Source organism: Aythya fuligula, chromosome 4 (assembly GCF_009819795.1).
Source record: "Aythya fuligula isolate bAytFul2 chromosome 4, bAytFul2.pri, whole genome shotgun sequence".
NCBI classification, from domain to species: domain Eukaryota; kingdom Metazoa; phylum Chordata; class Aves; order Anseriformes; family Anatidae; genus Aythya; species Aythya fuligula.
In genome coordinates this window covers 43,198,150-43,212,897 of record NC_045562.1, presented here as the reverse complement: position 1 = coordinate 43,212,897, position 14,748 = coordinate 43,198,150, and the positions used below count along the sequence as shown (strand labels likewise).

General features: G+C 41.6%; 1 protein-coding gene across 1 annotated transcript in view; it reads left to right on the top strand.

The window, feature by feature from the left end:
• Positions 1–14,748, top strand: part of SPATA5 (spermatogenesis associated 5) — a 189,749-nt gene that overhangs the window by 11,012 nt on the left and 163,989 nt on the right. Inside the window, exons 9-10 of the mRNA XM_032185948.1 lie at positions 1,272–1,527; positions 13,652–13,806. Of these exons, the coding sequence (XP_032041839.1) occupies positions 1,272–1,527; positions 13,652–13,806 (411 nt within the window). The remainder of the gene's footprint in view (positions 1–1,271; positions 1,528–13,651; positions 13,807–14,748) is intronic.

Below are 14,748 nucleotides of genomic sequence, written 5' to 3'. Positions count from 1 at the left end.
TATGGGGACTAACTGAGCAAAATAATTTTGCTTTTATAGTGCAGCCAATTTTAGATGCATCATCCAGGGAAAAGAAAATAGCCTTAGGTTAAACCTCATATAGTAATCTAATGTTTTTTTAGATGCTAGGCATAGGAAGGGAATGTTGCCTGATAACTGTGAAATTACAAAAAAAATAAAAGTAGATTTTCTTTCGTTCACTATCTTTCATTTGCCTTCTCCAACTTCTGTAGTTTTAGAGATAAAACTGAAATTTTAGTGATAGCCTATAATTGAACTAAGCCAGGGACTTTGATTGCTCTAAAATCAAAGAAGTCAAGGTACTTCTTATGATAGGCAGTCTGCATTACTGAAGGAGATGATTTTACGATTGCCATAGTAAAACCTAGGATATAAACAAAAGCCTACTGAAGAAACAGTAGATTTAATTGACATTAGTGCATTATGAATTAAGGCCATAAAGTTTGCCAATCTCTCATCTATTATTTTCTGATTATTGGCACGAAGGATTAAAGAATTCTGTCCACGGTATGAAAAAGCGGTCTCTGCTGTTTATTTAATCTGCAAATTTCTTGCTGTTTTCCTGCACACTTATTTTTGCTGACCAGTGTGGGATTGTTCACAGTCAGAAAATATTTTCTGATGGCCAAGACTGGTGGGCGTTCTCCATGGAGAAGTACTTCATTCTCAAAACCAGACTGGCACTGCAAGCCACCCACCTGCTTTTGCCTCACTTTAACAGTGAAAAAGCAGAGCTTGAGGAAATTGGTTAGGATTTTTGACCTTGCTTTTCCTGCTGAGCCTACAGGAGGTTCTAAAACCTGCTGTCTCTGATGGTTTTTATACCTTAAATTATTTGCTTCCCAGCCTTGCTTGTTCAAGGCCTGTTGATACCTTTCTGATCTTGTGCCAGCACTGCCTTTTTGCTTAAATGCTTCATTTTTTTTTTTTTACTTCAGTGCTTACTGTTCTGATATAGGAAAGCAAGTTCTTGGAAATTAGTGTGATACAATGGGATGAGGGCATCTTAGGGTAAAGCTTCTCTTGTGTTATTTGTATGTACCTAAAACCTAAGGTAGTGCTGGATTGTGGACATAGGTTGGGTGGGATCACTTGTGGGTTGTATATTGGGAAATGTTTGCTTTGTTCCTTGAGATCTAGCATCAAGGTTTAATGTGCGTGGTAGTAGTGAAAAGTAAGCAAGAAATATGCTTATAAGCTACATGACTATTAATTTAGTTTAATTATTTTGTGTTATTTGATGTGTTCAGGAGGGCAGCGAAGGGCAGCTTGTGGTACTTGGAGCCACCAATCGTCCCCATGCTCTGGATGCGGCACTGCGCAGACCTGGCCGTTTTGATAAAGAAATAGAAATTGGCATTCCTAATGCCCAGGACCGTCTGGACATACTCCAAAAGATTCTGAAGAAAGTTCCCCATTCGCTCACAGCTGCAGAGCTGGTGCAACTGGCTGATAGCACGCATGGCTACGTGGGTGCAGACTTAGCAGCCTTGTGCAAGGAAGCAGGTAAGGGTCTGTGTATCTTATTCAGGATCTTGCTTCATTGTTAGTCTTTTTCTTTTGTTTAAAAAATAAAAATTCACAGCCTACTGATGGCTTTTAAAGGGATGAGACCTGATAATTTTTGTGTTGAAGGAAACATAGCCAAGCACAGAGCATGAAGAAAACCAGCTGCTCCTGGTCAGACCAGGAAAACACTTCTGAGTATTCATCAATTTTAAAAATAAATGTTAATAATAGTAGGGATTCCCATGTGCCATCCCTAGCACACCGGCTAGCTAGCTGTGTCTCAGTTTACCAAAGTTTTTCTGCTTGGACTCCAGCCTCCCCCTTCTGTATGAAAGTCCCAAGCGTCTCAGGCTGGACAGCTTGTCCTGCAGATCCTGATCACCAGGATGCAGAAGCGATGAGCCTGCGTGGTTGCTTCTGTATTTTGTGTCATTTACCTACAGACAAGGAGCTTGTGAGCGGCATTGTGGGACTGTGTGCACTGGGTGAGGTTGGGCAGTGGAGCTGGGGCATGCAGCCTGTGCTGGGGGCTGGAAAGCCTCCTGTGGCCTCCGGTGCAGGCACAGCTCTGGAGAGTTGTCCACGCATCACGCAGCAAGGGTTCACTATGTTCCAGGCAACACTTAAGCACAAGTTCTCTTCTGTTTTCATTGGATGAAACACTAAAAGTGCGCTCTATCAATTCTTACATTTTGCTAGAGTGCGTCGGCGTGGTTTAAGTGACCTTAAATCTGCCCATGAGGAGCTGCTTAAAGCGGTCTAGTCAAAATATGACTCTTCAGTTCTGCTTACGCATATTTGCTCCCTTGTAGTTGGCAAATATGTATTTGCAATATGTGCTGGTTACTTTTATTTCCTTTGGCACCCAGACAGCTTCCTCTGGCAGTGGCACAATGCTCAGTTAATTCTTGCATCAGAATTAACTATTAAGCTGATGGAAGTTTTATTAGGGCTGATGGCACCTGGAACGGCAAGGCTTTTGCTTGCCAGTTTACAGAATTTTTAAGGGATAGTCCTCAAATATGAATTTTTGGCTTTCTGTATGGATCAAGAGGAAAAAAATTGTATGGACTGAGAGCATTATTTTTATAGCATTCTTCTGCTGCTTAGGGTTGTGTTTTAAGCTCTGCTTTAAGATACCAAACATCCTTTTAAAAACAAATATATACAAACAACAACAGAACAGACTCCTTTTTTGTTTTCCTCCCTCTGCTTTTGGGAGTCTGTCAGTCCGCCTGTGTCACAGTCCTGACATAGCAAACCCTTAGCTCATGTAACGTAAAAATGTGAGTGAAAATGTTGTGGCTTGAATTCCAAACACAATCCAGCCTAGGTTCTGCTTGTGCATGCACACGTTGATTCTGGACACTTCATATGGGCTGCAAATAGGTGATATTTACGCACTTCATGAGGGCTTTTTAGACAATAAATTCTGAATGTTGTGTAAATTGAATGTTATGTCTTTTCTCAACTCTGTATAGATCCAAAAGCTCTGGCATATACTGGTGCAGGACACACTGTCATTTGGGAGCTTTGCATCCAAAGTCAGTGCTTGGAACGAGGGAACAAGGATGTCTCCTTTTTATTAGTCTTTCCTGAAGTCAGAGTCTGTGCTGTTACATTTCCTTGTCATTTGCTAACTTGGAGTGACCTCTGCTGGGGAGAACACAGTCCAGCTGCTTTAATTCTTTGCAGCCGACGTGTATTTTTTCCTTTTCAAAAAACTGCATAAGCATGATTTGGAAGCATTACACACACTGAATTAAATTGCTTTGTGGTTAAGGAATGTTCTTAGTAGGGTTTTTTCTTCCCCATTTAAGCTCTCGAAATCTATTTTTTTTATATTAAATTTTCAACACCTTGTAAAATATTACTACTTTCACTGGAGTTAAACTTAGGAAAGACTAGCTTTTATGAAGCAATATTTCTCCTTAGCAGTGCAGGGTTATTCCATATGGCAAGTTTTCCAGTGTTTTGTCTAGTCTTGTTTGTTGTTGTGAGCAATGGGCTTCTATTGCTTCACTAACTGTGCCGTGGGCCAAAATGGCTTGCTGTCCAGGAATGTTCTCTGATACTCATCCTAAGTTTTCCTTGTTTACTTTTATCCCATTATTTCTATTTGCATCCTTGTATAACATGTCCAGTCCCCCTCCGTAGTGTTTACACCCTTACAATATCTGTGGGCTGTTCTCATGTCCCCTACCTCCTCATTCATTACTTTGCCAAACTATAAATATTTAGCTCGTTTAATCTTTCCTCATAAATAAGTCCTTCCTGCCTTCTGAGAACTTCTGTTGATTTTCTCTGAACTCCCTCCAGTTTGTCAATAACCTTTTGGTAATGTGGTGCTCACAATTGAACGTAATATTCGTGTATATTAAAATATAAAACCTGATATAAACATATAGTTAGAACTGCTGACGCATGCTTCTGAGTAGCCAAGATGTTTAACGTTCAGGCAGTATCTGAGTTGGGTACCTTCACAAGTTTTCAAGTTAAATGTAACTTTCACTTATAATGTGCGTATAAGTACAGGTAAAACATGGAAATTAATTTAGAAGCATGAATTCTGAGTTCAGAAATACCTGTTCAGTGTTTAGCACAAGATTATTTTGCTTGCCAGTTGTATTGCAGCGTGGGTCTTTGGGAGACTCCACAGTCCCAGTTACCCCATTTGCATCTTTAGTTACTTTCTTTGGGGCTGGAAAGCCTGAAAGTTTACAAGCTAAATATGTTTATATTCTTAATACAAAGTTTAGATAACTTTTAAAGGACTCCTCCTTCCTTATCTTTATACTTCAACTCTGTTTTTTTTATACGCAATATTATATATATTGTGTATATACTGCTTATATAAACCAAGGCTGTAGAAATTAATATGACATGGTAAATGGGAGTAATTGTAGGGCTCCGGCAGCCAAAACTTTCACTTTGGCGTCAATAGTTAGGTTTCCTAAGATACTTCATTATAAAAGCTTTTGTTTGTCTTCTATACAATTCTGAAGAACATGGATTAATGAAAAGTAAATAGCTCTTGTGGCGTTAACCATATTCCAACTGTTTTCTTGGCAGGACTTGTTTTTTCTTCCATGCAAGGAGTGCTTAGCGATACTTCTGGGGTCAGACAGGCCAGTTGTCTGTTCTGTTCAGCAGCTCAGTGCATTTTCATGGAAGTGATTAAGGAGTTTAAGGAGCTTTTAAAGTTCAGCTTGCACTGAATGCTTCTCAGCTCCTGCATGTATGGTGTGTACAGAACTGCAGTGCCGTCTGTGCTAGAACGGGCAACGGGAGGAAAGGAGGTCAAGAAACCTGAGAATCAGCGCATTGTGTACTGGATTTTTCCAAACAGGTTACTGTGACCAGGCAGCTGTGAAATACTGAAGTCCAGATGGTCATAAGCATCAGTTAAGCACTGTTTTGATTATTTCAAATATTTGCGGATTTTTCTTTCAATACCTTCTTTGCTGCCAGAGCAGATAGAGTTCTAGCATTTTATAAAATGAAACGACAAAATTACATGAGCGTATGAAAAAATTATGAAGAATTATGAAGCTTATGGTATTGCTGCAAGAGCTCACACCAGGGTGACAGCATCAGCTCTGTAGGTGTATCCCCACCCGAGGTGTTGCACAAGGTATATGTGTCTCTGTCTCACATGTTAAGGAAGATACTGTTTGTTGGATTTACAAATAACTAAGCAGTTATGATTAGCCTGTCAAAGCTAAAAGCAAAAAAAAAGATATTTCTAACGTGGCAGGTATCACTGGCTTTGATGAAAGACTTTTCAGAATTAATACGCCTCTTCTGTGTTCAAGGTTACGTTATCTATAATGACTACCTTGGAGAAATTGTGACTTGTTGAGTTTCTCTACTGCCTGGCAATTTGCTTGTGATTTCCACCATTAGCTGCACGTTGCTTCCTCCTGTAACCTTTCAGAAAGGTTAACAGCGTAATATGGAAAACCTGCAAATCCCTTCTCAGGTGCTGGACCATATCCTGTGGACATCAGCATGTGATGAGTTGACTCTCGAGGACTTGAGTGCCCTCTGAGGGATTCACATGCACAGAATTCTTGCCAAGAAAAGGGCTTGCGTATATGTGCAGCTGGGAGAGTCATGTTCTCAAGGCTGGAAGAGGTTTCCCGTGTCCTAAATTGGTTAGTGGGCTACCTTTTAGTGTGAACAGCTGCATTCTGAATTGTTTTATCTCAAGCAGAGTCAGTGTTCAGGAGATAGACTCTGCCCTATCTTTGCATGTAATGTCAGTGTTTGTATGCCCATGAGAGCTCACTGCTTCTGCTTTAATTAATTGGCCACACAGCCTTTTATTCATTCCCTAAAAAATTATAATGGTTTTAATTCAACAACAAAGATAAGCACTCCACTTTTTTGGAAAAACATATGAAATGTTAATTATGTAGCAGGGACATGAATGGTATAAACTGTACTGAATGTTAGAAGATGCTTAGCAACAAAGGTTTCCAAATATAGCAATTTATTATAAACTTATCCTTCTATGGCTGCCTGTAGCATTTCAAGACAGTGAATATAAATATAGCTTGATTTCTTCAAGAAGTGGGTTCAGTCATATTGTTTACAGAGAGAGGAAGTATTTGCTTTGTAACTCTTAGAATTTATCTTGAACATCCTTGTTCACTACACATAATTTCAGTGTGCTGATATAAAACACTTGGACTGTGATAAGATAGCATCATGAGGAGAGGAAGAACAAATGTCTTTGTTTAAATTGTGGTCGCTCTTGCAATAACATCGATTTGGTTCCAGTAAGGATGCTGCATTGCGACCAGTGTAACTTCCAGACTTCTGTGAAAGCAGCAGACATCCTTCTGCTTTGCCTCAAAGCTTTGCAAGTTGCCTGATTGCAATACAGGTGAAGGCATCACCTTGCTTTGCATTCAGGATTATAATGCTTCATTTACACGAGCTGGCTGTTATCAAAAACATTACAGAATGAAGAAATTGAGCTACGCTGTTGACCAGTGTAAGTCAGCATTCCTGCTGAACTGATGTAGCCATGCTTGCATTATTTGCTATCTTAAGGTCATGATCTTGAGTCCTCTGGTTCCTCTGGTTTTGAGGTCTTATTGTCCTTGATATTCACTTGGCCCTTTTATTGCCCCTGCTTTCTGGTAAATAATATGGCTAGGATGAAAAACCAATATGCCATTTAATCTGAATATTGATTGTATATAGCTATTAGATCTGTAAAAATACAAATAATTCAGTAGGGTACTGTATTTTTGTTTTTGTTGGCTCTGAGATGCTTTCTGCTGCGTCTTTTATGAACTAAAAAATAAGGTCTCCAACCCACCCTGAAGACCTGTGCTACTGTTCACACACCTTAGTCCCCTTGCATTACAAATAAAAAGGAATTGAAGGGCTCATAAGTTTTTTGTTCTTCACCGTAATTGGTGGGGAAGCAAATTCCCCTGAAATCCAGGACCGTCTCCGTTAGATCGATGGTGTTTTTCTGCAGTTTAGGTAAACGGGCCACCTGCAGGAAGCGTGAGCCCTCGAGGCCCAGCCCCTGGCTGCCCCCTCCATCAGACAAACTTTGAATTCACTCCGTGGCTTCTCGGCCTCGTAAGGCAAAGTTGAGCCCTTTGTTCAGCTCAGCCATGGTCTTGGTGAAGTGGCCTGGTGTGAGGGCAGCATGAAGCTGTATCCTTTCTCTAAGCCTCGAAGCTTGAGCCTTTCCCAAGACAATTTGGGCCAGAGTTCTGCCAGGCGTGTGCTATAAATGTAAATATTTTCCTTGGATTATATTCCGAAGCATAGGAATTTGGACCCAAGACACTGTTGAAAGTGTAGACTTGGATAAAGGCACTGGATGGCCGAGGCAATGGGATTGTTTGTTTTGCAGGGTATTTTGGGGGTTGTTTTGAAATCAACTGGTCACTGTTACAGATCATGAAGGCAAAGCACTGCCTGACATGCACAGAAAACACCACGTATACTTTGTTTTTTTTGGAAGTTTGGAAAAAGGTTGAGATTGAGCTGTTGCAAGCTACCTGCTATTGCATTCTTTGACTGAATCCTGATTCCCATGGGCCATTCAAAATGATGTGGGGAAGGGCCTTTTGCTTTTTTGGTATAGAGAAACATGGTTTTCATGTTTTTTTCTTTAGAAAATGCGGTTTTCTAAGCTCAAGGGGATAATAATACTTACTTTTTTCATAAGCCATCTATTTGTATTCTTAGGAAATGGAGAGATTTTTGCAGAAATGGCAGAACACTGGACTTCAAAATGCAAAAAAAAAAAAACAAACTGGGAGAACTGGGAAAAGCTCAGGTGTGACATAGACCTAACCCTAAAAAATAGGTATTTACACTGGAACGTCTGAGTTTTCTCACGCTGTGTTCCATCCTGCTGATTTGCAGCGTGACAAGACCGAGACAGTCAATGCCCACCTTCAGCACTCGCGAGCTTTAAGCCAGACATGGCCAGCAGGAGCGCGTGGAGCCCAGGTGGGATGTGCCCAACTCGCTCCTGCCCCTGGGGTTTCTCACTGCTCATGTACAGCCTTGTCTCTGTGAACCAACTAGCATGCATCTTTTTTCCTTTCTACTCTTGTGTTGAGTCTGGTTTTAAAGGTAACAGTGATGGTAGTAGATTTGGTCTCAATTACATTTTGACCCTGCCCGTACTAAAATCCGTGGGGGTTTGTTTTCATTGCAGTACATGGGGAGGGACCAAGCACTTTACAGAGAGGTTTGTCTCGCTCCATCTTCCTCGCACCTGGAAGGTGCCAGCTGATCTGTTCAGAGTAGATGCTCATCATCAGGTTGCGAAGGTGCAGGTTTTCTCAGTATCTGAGCCAAGAGTGCTGTTTTCCCATAGCTGGTACTAATTCAGGCAGAGAAAGAAGCATCCTGCATGTCAAGCATGGCTATACCTCGAGAACCTGTCTGTGTAGAAACGGTGCAGTAGCGGAAAAGGTTAAGGCTTTCTGACCCCCCCCTCAGGCTCCAGATAAAATGGTTTCTAGGAATATATAATGGCAAACTTAGGGCTTGAGAGCAGTCTTAGTTCTTTTTATAGTTAATAAAGATCATAAAAGATTCTCTGGTAAAATGAAAGTCAAGTTGTAGGTCTCTGTTAGTCCTGCAGGAGTAAAACCGGTGACCCGTAGGTATGTGTCTGCTGAATGGATGCTGCTCTTGGGATGCAGAACTTGAGTATTTGTAAGGGCAGCTTTCGCTGGTTTCCCCCCTTTGACTCCCAGCTGTATCCTGGCCTGACAGCGTTCCTAGTGACAACTGGACCAGCATGGAGGTGCTCTCTGTGGCGTCCTGCCGTTCAGGTAGGCGGGCAGGCCCTGTTTTCCTCCTTGCATGTGCAGGTCTCACCTTAGCTTAGGTGTGCTGCACGTGAGAGCGGGCCACAAACACGGGCAGTCTGGGACTCGTTACTTCCCCGCGCTGTCATTCCCTTAGGATAAATGATGTGTGCGTATCTGATCTGTGAATAAACTGTTTCCTGTATGAAAGGGGTCTTGAAAATATAGTTCCTCCTTCCTTCCTTTCCCTCCCCTGCTGCACCTCCCAGCGACTTGCAGTCGGCTCCGCAGACATGTTCCAGCGAACGCCGCAGCTCCTCACAAAGGGCTATAAATCGCGTCCGCAATCCCTACAGTAGATCAATGCTCAGGTTAGCGGAGGGAATTTGCAATGTTATGGTTACAAGGGATTTAAGGGCATTATCTTTCCTGTGCAAACAGTATATGAAAGTTCTTTGGGGATTTTACCATACAGCGCTGGCAGCTAAAGACAAATTGCAGTATGTGATTACAAGAGGAAAAAGAAAAAAGCTCTGGGTTTCTGCTCTCTGAAAAATTTCTACATGGACATACGTTTTTATGTAGAGATTAAAATCACAGGAAATATGTTTTAAAAACATACTTATAGTAGCCTTATCTTTGGGTATTTTTTCGTTCCTCAATAAGTTTATTGCTGTGTTTGAAACAAACAAAAAATAAAACAATCACCAAGCGAAAGAAAACATTCCTAAATTATAGAAGTTTCTTAGGATGCAAATGGCAGAACACACCTCAGCTAGCCATGGAGAGTGGTGGTTCCTGCAACAAGACACATGTGGTTTTTTCTTGTAATTGATCATCCGATATCATAATAAAGGACTATAAATTCCATTTATTTATGAGGTTACATGTTCAAGAATACATGCGATTTGTAATACATGATACATGAAGTTCTGTAAAAGCTTTCCTAACACAATTTGTCACATAATAAAGGAGAAGAGCTCCTTATCTTAAAATTATCAAGCACTGGAATAACTTTTGTATCCATTGCTTGTGAAGTCAGGTACACTCCTCTTAGGACTTCTGAAGTTCCAAATTGATTCTGAGTTATATGAAATGTTCATTTCTATGCATAACACTGATAAATTTTGAAGTATGGTGTCTAAAGACCTAAAAGTAGAGGAAGATGCCCCACACAGTGCCGTTAGGGAGCTGAAATCTCTGCTGTTGAGCATTCCTCTTGCAGCCAGGCAGGAGAGCATGGTGGTGGATCTGAGAGCTGTCACAGCGAGGAATGGTATGTGTCTCCAGGGCTTGGCCAGAGTAATTTGGGAGGGAAATGCCGGATTAGTCGGGAAAGAAGAAACATTTCCTCTTGTAAACAAGCTTGCATGAAAATTACAATTTTTGTGAAGCTGCTTACAAATGCTGGTGTTATGCTTCTGGTAGAGTAAGTCGAGGCAAGACAGATTTGTGGAAGAAGCGGCTGACGGGCAGTGAAAGAAGCGTGATTAATGATTTTGTTTTGTTTGCTTGATTTCCTTGTGTGTTGTGTGTATTTGGTTTAGAAACCTAAAGTATGTATGTTCATTGTTTTGGGTGGATGCTTTCTATTATTTACAGTAGGGTGTAATTATACACAGACCGACAAATGTAGCAGCGTAGTAGGGTCTATTTTTAGACCCAGGCATTTGTGATTATGATCTAATGTGCCAAGGCTTAGCAAAGCTATGAGCAGGAAAACCTTGCAGGGGAACAATGCTATCTACCTCACGCTCAGCCCGGTGCCAAAGGAGGACCAGCTGTACCAGGACAAGGCGTTCTGCTGGTCTTTCCCCTTCTGTCCACTTAATTTCCTCTGTTCTAGACAGGCAGGATGAGTTAGTGAGGTAGGGCGCACAGTTGCCGGACTAGAACAGATTGTTTATTTTCCATTGCTGGTAATCATGCATGACTTATTATGCTTGTTTCTTTTTTTTTTTTTTTTTTTTGTAAACTGGGATTTTCCATTTATGCTCTGCTGAGCATCAGCGCTGCTCACGGTTGCAGATGCTGCCTTCTGAGTGGCATTTCAGTGACAGAGGCTGCTGGCATTCAGCGATCCCTGCAGGTCAGCTGGGTCTCGAAAGCAGCAAGCGAAGCTGAACCGTGCCGTACTTGGAGCCAGTTTGCAGTGGTACACATGCTCCAGACAACACATCCCCATGCCGAAGGAGCCGAATGGCCAAGCCGAGCCGCTCGGTGTTTTGTGGGGCAGATCAACTTGCGTTTGCTCTGTGATTCACCCCCCTTGCCTGTACGCTGCTTCTAGCAGCATATTTTGCACCCTGCCCCGCATTTCCTTACATTACACATATCTTTCAGTGTCTCTAGACAAGGATGTGTTTTCTTTCCCCTCAGGCAAGCCACTGGCTGTATCCTTCTCCTGTTAATAAGACTTTCTTCCCCCTCTGGGTAGAGGTCAGTCTGAAGTGCAGGAAAGAATGATTATGATAACAGGAGGAAACAGGAAGAATCATGCTTTCTTTTCCAATCTGTTTTTTATTATTGTTTTAATGTAAAACATTGTTTCAATTAAATGCTGACCTGTGCAATGGCGTGTGCGTGCACATGCTGAAATTAATTCAGGCTTTGTTTGGAAAGCTGTGACCTCTTTATTCCTGTTCTGGATCAGGGCTGCTGCATTGCAAACCCGCTGCCGGTGGCTGAAACTTCACTCGGGTGCTCCTGGCAGCACTGGCAGCACAATGCTCAAGAGTGGTCATCTCTTTGCACCTTTTTACTGGGGTTTCTCTCTTAATTTTTTGAAATAAATTCATTCATGTTAGGAATTGGTCATGTAGTGAGAGAAAGATAACCATGTTGTGATTACAGTTCATCAGACGGGCTTTGTGCTAAACTGGTACCTGATGGAACAGTTAGGTACAGAAATGGGGACCAGCGATCAGTTACTGGCTTTCTCTATGCCTTAACTTCATGCTATGCTATTTATTCTTTAATTTTTTTAGATGAGAGTGCCAAATGAATTGACTTCACCAAAACCAAAGCACAGGACTTGTCCCCCAGTACCTGCCTCCCTGCATGGCATTGCTGCTCTGGCTCTAGAAAAACCTATCTGCTTTCTTATCTGCTTGGATGCAAATTTTAAATCTGCAGGGATGAATCTGTGTCTTCTTGCTTTTGTTTGCTTAAAATGAACTGTTTTGGAGGAAGGAAGAAGTGGGGGAGGAAGAACCGTGAAAATTGTCTGGGTTGTTAAAATGAGTTGTATTTTATGCATGTCCTCTGGTGACCAGATTTTCATTTTCTCCTTGGCCTCGTGGAATGTTTTTATTTATATATCTTATTAGTTCTGGATGTTCTGCACAAGGGGAAACCTGAATTGCAAACTTTTTTTTTTCATTATTGTATTAAGAGCCTGGGTATTGAATGCAGGTGCTCTGACTCTGTCATAATTGGCAGTTTATGGAGAGACACCAGCTGTACCGGTACACAGGGGAGATATTATATCTCTTCACACACTGTATATATTGTAGGAAATGCAGAATTCCTGTCATTGTCAGAAACTTTGTATGTCCCCATCTACCAGTGCCTCTGCAGAAAAAAGACAATAATCTGCTGCAAGTTAAAACCACATCTATTTTCAGAAACGGCTTATCCCCTTTATTGTGCTTTCATCTAGCACTAATTGGTGTTTTCTCTGGTTAAATATAGAAAAGATTTAACAAATGTTTGTCTTTTTATGGTCATGCAAGACAAACTGGTGCCGTACTAACCGCCCCAGTTTTTTGTAACACACGTCAGGCTGTGTACTACATGTCTGCGTGTCTGCATGCCTGCGTATAGGATTATAGTCATCACGCATTAATATATCACACATTTCACAGCTCCAAGTCATAGAGCAGGGTTGGAAATAGCAGCAATACAACTCCAAATGACATTAGACCTTAAAAGGCATAATTATACAGTGGGAGAAACATGGTGCTTCTGGGCATCTTGCACAGTGGGGGCTGTGGCTGCTTGGTCTGAGAGCATGGGGCTTGCGGGTGGCACTGCTGGGGCTGCTGTGGGGTGAGTGGGGGCTGCCTCTGCAGGGTGTGAAGGACTGGATTTTAGGGACAAGCTAGGAACTAGTGTTAAGATTCATAAGTGGCGTGTGTCAGTGGTTTGGCCAAATGAAAGAGAAGGTCAAAGCTATGCCTGTGTATGTCTGGAAGGTGCACTGATGGCTGGAAAGGAAAGAAGAGCCATTCAGAATTGCAGAGGTATAGAAAAGATGGATTGTTTGTTGCATATCAAGAAAAATAATGGTATTTGGCATCCTATCAGGTAGCAAAACAGGATCCCAATCAAAGTAACAGATATCACTTTGGTTGCATTATTTTTTAAGAGCAGCGAAGGGAGGGGAAAAGAAGTCCTAATAAATAGAGGAATGGACATGTTTATGGGTATCTTGCAAGTGTTAAATCAATACTTGTCTCAAATACTCATTACGCTTCTTCCTAATTTGTCATTTAAAAATGTGTTTGGATCAGTGTATGGCCATGTGCAGGTTTTGTCCTGTTAGCTTCATCTCAGGAACACGGGGATAGGGCTGTTTTGTTCTGTCTTTTGGAACTGATTTAGTTTATATTCTGTCTGTGGTCATAAAATCCCCTTTTTCTTCCTCTCTCATCAGAAGTGTCTTGCATGCTCCTTGACCTAGTTAAGGCCCGGCGCTGGGACATGCTTTTGACTATCGTTTCCTTTCCAGCGCTGCTGTGTGTTTGTGTGTTGTGCACTTTGTGTTTGTGAGAAACAGGATGAAGTCTACATGTTTTTATGGGTTTTGTTTTTAATAGGTTTGTACGCACTGCGGAGAGCTCTGGGGAAGCGAGCTAACCCCTCAGACAACGAGGTGGCTGGGTCAGTGATGATTGCTTTCAATGACTTCCTGCAAGGGATGAATGATGTCAGGCCCAGCGCCATGAGGGAGGTGGCAGTTGATGTGCCAAAAGTAAGTTATTTTTTGCAGTACACTAGCAACATTGTTAGAGTCACAGTTACGCATTGAAATGTCCTACCAAAAGAGAGTCGTTTTGTGAAGTGGAAGTCTCAAGTTGCCAATAAATGTTGTGCATCATCCTTTTGTTTACATATTTATTTAATTTGAAATTAAAAAAAAAAAAAAAAAACAAACAAAAAAACATTTACAAAAACCTGAGTTCTTAACACTCTAGAAAGAGTTGGTAGTGCAGAAGTATGTGACCTGATACGTAGTTTTATATGCTGGGGGGACTAATGGAGTAAAAAACTTAGGGTGTCTGCTCTGAGCAGATCCTAAATAGCTGTGTAAGTTGGAGCCTTTTGCAAAGCAGACACAAATTTAAGTAGAAACCAAATGTTAGCATTTGTAATCAAAGTGTATTGAAACGAGACTGTGAAGAGAGTGATTGCTGTGATTTGTGTAAAGCAGTTGAGTAATTTTCCATGCAATTCCTACTGCTGTGTCCTGAATGTCTTCAGTGAGATCACAAGGTTTTAACTGAGGGCAGAGCTGGATGCTGTGGGTGGGTGATCGCTGCCAAGCAGTTACCCATCAGGGACTGTCATTACACGAACAATTCTTTTGGCAGTGCCATCTTCAGTCATCATTGCCCCGCTGACAACTCTTTCTTTCGGTTATGTTATAGTAATTTGGTAACAGACACTACATAAATTGAACTGGGGATCTGATCTACTTTAAGAAGATTCTGATCTGGTTTAAGAAGATTGAGCGAAAGAAAATGTATTTGCTCTTACTGGCTCTTGAGTCTGCAAGCAGTTGTGCTGGTGTTTCTCAGCAGCTCCCCAACCCCTTGAAGAAAACATTTCTGTCTTTCTGTGTGATGATGAGTCATCTGGGAATTGGGCTGCACAGCTACAGACCCTTGCTCCCAAACTATAGGAATGGGAAATG